The 10,172-nt window shown below is 55.4% G+C and overlaps 1 protein-coding gene across 1 annotated transcript; it reads right to left on the bottom strand.

Moving 5' to 3' along the window:
• Positions 1-733: 733 nt before the first annotated feature.
• BIRC5 (baculoviral IAP repeat containing 5) lies at positions 734-8,570 on the bottom strand. Its single transcript, XM_053912087.2, has 4 exons — positions 8,360-8,570; positions 8,124-8,233; positions 4,317-4,434; positions 734-1,385 (listed from the first exon to the last, which is right to left on the bottom strand). The coding sequence occupies exons 1-4, from the start codon at positions 8,468-8,470 to the stop codon at positions 1,296-1,298; spliced, it is 429 nt and encodes a 142-aa protein (XP_053768062.1). The 5' UTR covers positions 8,471-8,570; the 3' UTR covers positions 734-1,295.
• Between the last annotated feature and the right edge of the window lie 1,602 nt (positions 8,571-10,172).

The following is a 10,172-nucleotide window of genomic DNA, read 5'->3' as shown; positions in this document are numbered from 1 at the left end:
GCATTGTAGGACCTTGGAGGGGCCGAGGATTTTGTCTCGATTCCCCTCCCCACCACATAAAAATCAGGCACCTACAGTAAGAAAAGCCAGCAGAGGCTTCTGACCCCCGTGTGCCCGACAACGAACCTGCAGCTGAGAGTCAGCCAGGGCGGGGCCGCAGACCACCTTTCCCGCTGCGGCTGCTCGGGCCCTCTGCCCAGCCCATGCCACGGCTGGGACTCCCGGACCACCGAGTTCATGATCTTGTTAGGGTGCACACAAGAGAAAATGTTACTCTAAAATTTTTTTCCAAAAGGTTTCTCAATACAACTTTTAAACTAATTTATTCCACGTCCTACTTTAGGAAGATTCGTATTAGAGAGACAGGTGAAGTGTCCGCTGCCTGCCCCACGCGGTGAGTGGGGAATGCCTGCTTGCAGAACCCTGGGAACGTGAGAGCAGGAGCCCCTCCCGTGGGCCTCCGCCACCGCTGCCCGCCGGCCCACGGATGACAGCCCACCAGGGCAGGACTCCCCGGAAGCAGCCACCCACCCTCTTCTACCCAGAGAGGGGCTGAAGCGCCGCGCCGGGCTCTGGCAACACTGTGACCCTGCTGTGTGCCCAGTGGCGGTGAAGGGTCTTCAATGGACCTCAAAGCCAGAGGCCAGCTTTACCCCGGACACGAGCCTCCTCTGTCCCTCCCAGCCACTCAGGCCCCACTACAGCCCCGAGGCAGCCTGGGCTCAGTGCCACCAGCTGTCCCTCTGCGGCCTTGAAGATCACGAAGTGATGAAACAGGCGAGGAGAGCCCCGGCAGGCGAGGGTGCTGCGGGCCTGTCGAAGTGACACCCTGCAGAGCATGGGGGACACAAGAAATGCACACCGTAAACTCAGATTAGGCAAAAGACACTTTAAATGGCACCCTTAATTCTCTGTTCGTCCAGCGACAACGGACCTATGATTGCATTCACATTGGGTCTTGGGCTCCACGGCCAGGCAACGGGAAGCCCCTCCACTGCGGGCAAAGGGCTCTGCCCATGTGACCGAGCTTCTCGCCTTTCCATCCTGCCTGCATCCAGGACGGACAACACAAAAACACGGGGAGGGAAAGGAATCAGTCACCAGACTCGGTGACACCAGAGGTGAAGACAGAAGTGGCCTGTGGCCCCACTTCCAAGAGAAAAAAAATACAGTTTAAATATTCTCATTTCAAAGTTGTGATGTTCTCCTTGCCTAAGGCAGTGAGCAGCCCCAGAGCAGAGCCAGATGTGCCCGGGCAAGGCCGCAGCCCACCCAGGGGGAGAGTGGGCGGGGCCTCACTTCCTGGCTCCCAGCTGCTCGATGGCGCAGCGGACTTGCTTTGCAGTTTCTTCAAATTCTTTCTGCTTACTCGTGGCCTCCTTTGCCTGGAAATAAAGAAGAGACTCATGAAATCGAAACAACAGCTTCCGAATCGCAGGCTGTTGACAAGACCAGAGAGACTGGGGCCCAGGGCCGCACCCGGCTGGGGTCACCCAGTGGAGCTGGCAGAGTCCTGACATTCACGCCACCCTGCCTGCAGCCGAGGCCCCTGGGAAAGGCCCGAGCCCCTCCCCTGCCCAGGGGAGGGGAGCCTGTTGAGCTTTAGCTTTCTCCTGAGACACAGAAACCTCCGCCTCCAGCCTCCCCTGAATCTAGCTCCCTACCACCTCTCCACTCCGCAGCGGGCACCCTCCGGAGGGCGGGGCAAAGGGCAGTCCGCCAGCCAACCCGGGACCGCCCTCCTGCCTCCTGCTCATCCTCCTTGACGCCCGTCACTTCAAAAAACCAACAACTTTCTTAGGGTAAATGTTTTCTAATAAGAAAAATGATAAAGGCTAACATTGTAAAGGTTACTTTCAACATCTACTTTTTTTGTATGTTAAATATTGCCCCGTGCATCAGGCTCACTTACTTTCAAATTAAAAGAAAATTCAATTGTGAAGATGATGCGCTGGCAGGAACGGGAGACAGCAGCGCGTGCCGGAGGGGGGCCTGGCAACAGACGCCCGCCCGCGGAGCCCAGGAGACCCTGCCTGCCGCGGGTACCGACGCGTGCCCCCTGCAACGTGGAGGTCAGCAGCTTCCTTTCACGCATTTCCAGTACAGGGGGTAAAACCCCAAGCAGCTCGGTGTTGGGAACTACAGTAGAACCCGCCGAGGGAACCGGCGCCGGCCGCCAGCCAGGCTCGCAGCTCCGCCCTCTGTGTGGTAGCGGCACACAGAGGGGGGCTCTCCGCTTGCTCCCCGATGAACCTTCCTCCCCGGACGGACTTAGGTTCGCAATGGTTCCAACTCACTTCACTTCTCCCCCAACGACGGGGGGCAGCGGTGCAGCTGCGGGAGTCGAGCCACTGGCAGCCCTGACAGGGCCCTGCCGCACCCACCCGCAGCAGCCCTCACAGGTGGGTCTGGGGGCCTCGGAGGCGCACAGCGTCAGGAGGAATGCTGGTCCCTGTCTCCAGCGCTGCCCGTCACAGCGCATCCCTTCATCTTGTAATAAAGCGCCTGACAGACGGTCGTCTTGGACTGCATGGCGCCCTCACCTAGCTGACTTAATACATGTTCCCGCTAGCAGTTCTTGCCCTCCCCCACCCCACAGAAGAGACGAGCCTCGCACACCAGCCCACCTCAAGGACCCAGGTCCCCCAGGAGCTGAGCGTGACATGGACAGGCCCCTGGTCACGCCTGTCCCGGCACCGGCTCTGACCCCAGCCCTCTCCATCCATTCACACGGGGACACCGGGGGACCTGTTTTATATCAGTGACAAGTTGTTTGCACCAAACCTCACAACCGGCTGGCACCTGCCGCACAGGGCTTTCCGCCGGGACGAGCGCCGCCCGGTGCAGCAGCCGCTGCGGGGAGTGCGGCAGTGCGGCTGGAGCTCCGCATTAGAGACCGCAGCAGCGTGGGCCCAGGCCGCGCTGCCGGGCACCTGGCGCCAGGACCTCCCAGTGGCGGGGCTGAGCAAGGGCCACGGACTTAAAAAACCTTCCTTTTGCACAAGTTTTATAAACCAACTAGATATGAATAGCTTAGCCTTTCTACTCTTCTTTAAAATACATAATTTTTTTAATGATCTGGAAGGAAATATACCCTACAGAAGCCCATGTTGTTTGTTTGTAACTAAACAAGTAAGTAAAAACTCACGCATTGCTTTAAATATCCTGTAGTTTGGCTCCAGGGGACAAAATCCAGCTGCCGAATGACTGCTGTCCACGCAGCCAATGCAGACCACGCCCCCGGTGGGCTTCCCCCTCGCAGGCTGCCACACTGCCTCCGAGGGACCACAGGGTCCCCGAGCACTCGGGTGCCGCTTGGGACAGTGCCAGAGCAGTGTCTCCCTGTTGGTTGCGACTACCGCAACTCCTTCGTCCTTCTCCGTGTCCCGCAGCCGCTTCAGCCTCGCCGGCCACGCCCCAGCGCACTCAGTCTGCTCAGCCTCCCGCTTCTCCCAGCTGCTCCCCAATCCCACACCGCGCATCCCTCACCTGGAGCCCGGCCTGTTTCTGCTTAGCCTTTGGGTCTTCACCTTTGTAAAGTTGTGAGAAACCCAAACCAAAGGGAACACTGTCTCACAGAAACCGCGTGGCCCACGGACTCCGCCGCCGCAGCAACCCTGGGCAGCAGGTGCAGTGCAGGGGCCGCCCCGGCCCCCCGCCGCAGCCCTCCTGCAGCAGACAGCGCTCCCCGAGCTGGGCCTGCGAGGGACCAAAAACGACCAGGACGCGGGGCCGCTGGGGCTGTGCTACAAGGACATCAAAACTCCTCCGCAGTCTGCTGTGGGGCCGCCAGGTTGAGCGAATAACTAACGGCAGAGGGCGCCCAGTTAAGTTTCATCCTCAGTGCAGAGTCATCTCTTACAGACGGCCCATCAAACGTGGGCGGCCCTCAACGGTCACTCCTGGGCACTGGAGGCCAGGCTTCCCGGGATCTCCCCGGCGACCCCTCCCCACCAGGCTGCTGGCTCAGAGCTTCACTGTCCCGGTCAGGCAGGCTCCCCATCCACCTGCAGAAGTCCCCTCACGTTCCAGTGGGACCAGCGCCTTTGCCCCAGTACGCACTCTACTAGGTGTCCCCAGTCCCTCTGTCCACCCCCGACCCAACACATGACACAGCCTCCTCTCTGGACTGTCCCACCAGCAGAGGGCACTCCCACTGCAGACACTTCCTGAGGGCACAACCACGCCCCTCTGGGCCTGCACGCGCCCCAGCTGGGCATCGTCAGAAACGGGGGCGTGTGTGAGGGGCTAGGAAGGTCAGGGTTAAAGACCCCGCGAGGAGTTGGCTCTGGACTCTTACTGCAAATCATACGTACAATTTTGTTCTTGGCTCTTTCTTTGTCCAGTTTCAAAAATTCCCCGAGGGTTAATTCTTCACATGCCTTCTTGAGAGACAGGAAGGCACAGCCAGGTGAGTGCTTTTTATGTTCCGCCCTAGAAAAACCAACACAGGAGCTCGTCGACCGAGAGTCGGTAAAGGGAGAAGGGCGACAGCAGTGGGCCTCACAGCCCCTCGCCCGCCGCCCACTCCGCCTCCAGGACACCCCGCTCGGCTGCAAGAGCGACGTGAGGCCCGAAGCGGCCAGAACCAGTGCTGGGTGCCAGGCCACCTTCCTCCACAGCTTGCCCGAGCACCCCCCCACCTGTGGACGCCATCCCCACGACCTCGGGCAGATGGACGCTCCGATGGGCACATGGAGTGGGGAAGGTGCCCCACACTGTGGTCCAGCGCCATCACAGTCAGGTCCCTCTGAGACCCCAAGGGACAGGTGGAAGCAGCTCATCCCACTGGCGCTGTCACACAATCTGCTGGTTTGGACGAGGGCAGCCCTCTGGCCCGCACCCTCGTTTCCTGCCTGGTGAACTAACTCTGCGGAGCACCCAGCACTGAACCAGCACAGCACTGGAACGGACACACAGCCTCGCAAGGTCCGCAGCGACAGCCAACAGTAATTAGAATCTGGAAATACGCCAGCCCTTAGGAACACCACCACCATACTCTCCTGGCACGCTCACCGCTAGGCAAACACACGTCCTGCCCAAGGCGAGAAACAACTCAGTTGATTCTCTACAGGAAAAAAAAATGAAGTCGTACAAACAATTGGTCTGATGGGGGCAGAGGTGATAAAAGAAAGTGGCATCGCGGGGCAGAAAGACGACAGCTGCCACGCTCCCCCTCAGTCCGCACACACAGAATTCTGGCCCTCACAGAACAAAATCCAGAACACCGGGGAAGTGGGGGTCGCAGCTCATCTGAGAGACACAAACTCTTTTCTGGAACATCGTTTCGTGTATCGGTGCACAGGTTCAAGGTCATGACAAGCTGTGCGTCTGTGCGTGACTAATGTCAGGCTGTAACGTTTGAGCCGTCGGTTTGGTTACAACGCGTGTTTCCTAAGGGTGCGTGACGCTCGGCGGTGAACTGTATCTGAGGGACACCGTGAACTCCGAGGTCAGCGTCGCGGCAGTTTGTTTTTGGGGTCTGTGTGTGCGGGAGCCTTGAAGTCAGCGTTGTGGGTTTTTTTCATCCACCACTGAAAATGGCTGGAAAAATATATCAAGTGGATAACCCAAGAGGCACTGAGAACTTCAGCAAATGAAGCTCCTTGTCGAGTCCGACGAAGGGCGTGAGGGAGTCAAGCGCGAAACGACCACGTGGAAGTTCGTCCAGAAGATTCGGATACGGCGCTGGATACTCCCAGTGAAGAAAGTGAAGATGAATTGGACATGAGTGAAGAGTATCTTTGGAAAGGATAAAGAACCAAAATGGAGGTAAAATCCAGTAAGAAGGCAAATTAGAAAACAGCCACAGAATATTTTGTGTCAATTTACATTAGTTCAGCCAAACACAAAAAATGCCAAGAAGAACTTGGAACTTCTTTACCGTAACTGACATTTTTGATCTAATTTACTATGCATAAATAAATACATCGATTCTATCTCAGGCCGGTTTTCACGAGAAAGATGCTCAACAAATGGACAAAACTGGACTGAAGGCACTCACAAGCCTCTGCCATCCAGCTGGTTCACAGCGCGGCAATCGGCTCGGTCTGCAGGTGTCAGGGGCACAGATGGTGGGGACTGAACTCAGACTTACGATGTCTTTATGGAGATTTAGATGTATTCATAATTGTATCGGGCTTGACGCAAAGTCACCCGCTTAGAACACACACCAGAAGGCGGACAAACCAGCGGCTGTGGGAGGCGGTTTCTCAGCATTTGTAGAGAACTGTAAATGCTGTTGCTCTGCGGGGCAGAAGGTACCAATGGGCGAGACGCTACCCGGGCTTCGAGGCACATGTGGGTCTAGAAAATGTGTCCCATCCAAACCCAGTAAATACAGTATAAAAAGTGGTGCTACGGAAGATGCAAAAGTGTTTTACACAGGAAACGTGGAGGTCTACGCCGGCAGGCAGCCCGAGGGTCCCCACGCCGTTGGAAACAAGCCAGCGGACGTGGCCGGAGACGGGCAGACCCCTCGCTCAGCAGGACGTTCGTAGCATGACCACAGGTAGCTGCCTCACGGGTAGGAACCTCCTCTCTGACGTGGAAAAGAAGTGACTTCCACACGTAGGCACTGTTTGTACGAATACACCCCAACGACCCCCCGGATTTGTGGCTTCTAAAAACAGGCTCCGGTGCACACTGCACGCTTGTATCTCGTACACCCCAAGAGGGAAAAACCGTAAGTAACGGCACTTCGATGACGTTGTAAATTTAGACTCACAAAACCCTGACAAAATAGAACATCACAACCAAACCAAGTCAGGAGTTGACACTGTGGACCAGAGGATGGGGACATGTGAGGCGGCCCGGAACACCAGGAGGTGGCCCAGGGTTACATCCTCCACAGTTCTGAATGTTGCAGAAATAAACACTCAGGCTATTCACATGCTGAACTGCAGTGTGAAAATACGGTGCGGAATATTCACTAGCAATCTCGTAACGCAGTTAAGTGTCAGAACAGAAAAAGGTGTTCGGAAATCTCTACAAGGATGCATGAGGCTTCACACCTGAAACTCCATCGATTTCAAACACAAATGGAAGGACACTTTAACGCTGACATAGGTACAGCTCCCTCGACGAGCAGGAAGAGAAAAAGAGGTGTTTAGTACTATGCATCCAAAACGAGCTGCATATCAAAATATTTTTGCAGCCCCGGCTGGTGTGGCTCAGTGGACTGAGCTCCAGCCCGGTAACCAAAGGGTGGTGGGTTACATTCCCAGTCAGGGCACACACCTGGGGTGCGGGAGTGGCAACGGATTGTTTCACACAAGATTTTTCTACCCCTCTTTCTCCGTCCCTTTCCCTCTTTCTAAAAATAAATAAATAAAATCCTTAAAAAACATTTCTGCAAGTGCTGTGACAAGGGTTCGTGCCTGGAGCACAGCACTGCCAAGTGCAATGACTGTTAGCGACGTTCTGTAAAGCCGACTATGGAAGATGCCAATGAATGAATGTTAAAGACACTTTTGGTTGTACTTTGTAGCAGTATCCATGTTTCTGTTCTTTGAAAATTTGTTATGTTTTCATATTTCTTTGTCTGATAATTTCTAGACTGTAAGTGCAAAACAGAAAATCATGTATTTTATATAAATACAGCAAATGCAAATTTGCAGCTTTTAATTTTTTTTCGCATTTCAGCACATCCTAGTAATGGAGGTATCTCTCGGATGGATACAGGCGCCCAACGCTGTAATGTTCTTGACCTCGACCTCCGCAGGGTTAAAGGGGTGGGTTTTGTGGTGTGTGAGTGACAGCCCAACAAAGCTTCAGGTGCAAACACTGTGCAACAAGAAAAGCACCTGCACGTCCCTAGGTCACAACACGATCTGCTCCCAGGTTCTGTCGACCCTGAAAGGCACCCAGTGCCTACAACAACGAGCCTCTCTTCAACGCGCCCCCAAATCACGACGAGGTCTGCGTGCGCCAGCACACAGAGGTCCAGCCACTCGCAACAGGTGTTCAGGGCCCAAAATGAGGTCGTCATTTTGGACGGAAAACCGCATCTCCTTCACTAAGGATCTTCGAAATTCAAATACTTTTCCTGAGCTCAGCTCAAAACAGAAGCTCCGGCCGGATGCAGCCGGGCGCCCAGGGGCCTGCTGGCTTGGGGTACTCACATGGGGTCGTCGTCTGGCTCCCAGCCCTCCAGCTCCTTGAAGCACAAGAAACACTGGGCCAAGTCGGGCTCATTCTCGGTGGGGCAGTGGACGAAGCCGGCCGCGGCCATCTGCAAGGGAGAGCACGGCTCAGACCCCGGCGGGGCGCGGCCCGGGCCCCGGGAGCCCACGGAGGAGCCAGCCGGAGGCCTGGGTCGGAGGTCCGGCGCGGGGCCCGCGAGGCCCCTCAGTCTCACCTGTTCCGGGGTGCAGGCGCAGCCCTCCAAGAAGGGCCAGTTCTTGAACGTAGCGAGGCGGTGGTCCTTGAGGAAGGGCTTCCAGGTCTCCGGCAACGACGGGGCGCCCATCTCACCGCCACCCCGCCGGCGCCAGGAAGCAGCGTCCCGATTCAAATCCGGCGGTTGGCAGCGGCCGAAAAACAAGTCCGCAACGCCCCGCTTTTGAATGGGTGAGCGGGCCCCCGCGGCCTTCTGGGAACGCGAGGCTGGACGGCGTGGAGCGTGCTGGGAGTTGTAGTCCTCCTGCGTGGCGCGGCTTTTGCCTCGTGCGCACCTGTCGACCTCGGACCAGCGTTCGCCTCTTCACAGTCGCGGAGCGGAGTGGTGGGGAGTGGAGCTGAGGATGGGCGGGAGCCCCTGGAATGCATCTAAGGAGGGGTGCTTGTCGAGTACCTATGTATTAAGCCCTTTCGACCTGCACACCCTCGTTGTTTTCATGCGCGCTCAGGCCGGAACCCCCTCGGTCCAGCTTCCCCGGCCTCGTGCCCGCTGGGTGGGACTGTGTGCCGAGGCACGTCCATCTGGGCAGCGGATCTTCCAGGGAAAAGATGTCCTGTGAATGAAATCCACAGCGCAACCTCCACCCTCGCTCGAGTCAGCTGTTAACTCGTCTCTCCTCGTCTTCTCGCCGGGGCTTTTTGGAAGACCAGAAACAGCCCCTTGGATCTTCGTCTTTCCCTTTCCACCCGAACTCCTACGGAATTCGCTAGCTCTTCAGTCAGTGGCTGGAGCTCCAGGCGGCGGCATGCAGTACTTCCTTCTCGTGCGCCTGTGGATGGGCCCTCAGGTGTTTAATTTCTTGCCCTTATAAATAGTACTACAATAAATGCTTTCTATGAATATCTTTGTGTTCTGGTACTTTTGCTTCCAGGGGCTAGATTTCTAAAATTGGGTTTCTAGGCTAATGTACATTTAAAATTTTATCACTTAGCACCAAATTATTCTCTAAAAAGCTGCAGTAAGACTCACCTCCACCTGCCACGCTTTTTGCCTTGACAGCACCTTTCAAATTCTTGCCAACGTGTACTTTTTGTACACTTGTCTACTGAGTTGTTCCTCCTTCTCACCAATTTTAGTTCACAGATATGTGATAATCAGCCTTTAGCTGTTAGGTGTTAAAACTTGCCACTTTACAGATGAGAAAACCGAGGCCTGTGTGGCATAAATGATGTCCATAGAGGTCACGCAGGCGTCAGAGCTGTTACAAAACAACATTCAACTAAGTAAATTTAAAGATCTAATTGGCTTTATTAAATGATTCGTGAATGCAACAGCATCACAACTAAGAAACAGAAATATTCCCAGGAGTTACACAAAATGGAAACCTTTTCTTTTTAAGATTTTATTTATTTATTTTTAGAGAGCGGGGAAGGGAGGAGGAAAGAAAGGGAGAGAAACACCGATGTGGGAGAGAAACATCAAATTGGCCGCCCCTCACACGCCCCCCACCTGGGGACCTGGCCCACAACCCAGGCGTGTGCCGTGACTGGGAATCGAACCAGTGACCCCTTGGTTTGCAGCCAGCGCTCAGTCCACTGAGCCACACCAGCCAGGGCAAAAAAAATGGAAAGCTTTTATAGAAAGTAGGGTCCACAACAAAATCCTTAGGAGGGAAAAAGTTCACTAGAGAGTTCGGGGTGACATGGCTTCTCATTGGCTGAGCTGCAGCACTTTCCATTGGTTGGGCCTGTTGCTGGACAAGAAGAAAATCTTCCTCTTGCCCATGTAATAAATTCGCCTTCCTGTTGGAGATGCAGGGTCAGTCTTTTCC

This window comes from Desmodus rotundus, chromosome 9 (assembly GCF_022682495.2).
Source record: "Desmodus rotundus isolate HL8 chromosome 9, HLdesRot8A.1, whole genome shotgun sequence".
Classification (NCBI taxonomy): Eukaryota; Metazoa; Chordata; class Mammalia; order Chiroptera; family Phyllostomidae; genus Desmodus; species Desmodus rotundus.
Note: the sequence above shows the minus strand (reverse complement) of the source record. Positions and strands in the feature narration are given on the sequence as shown.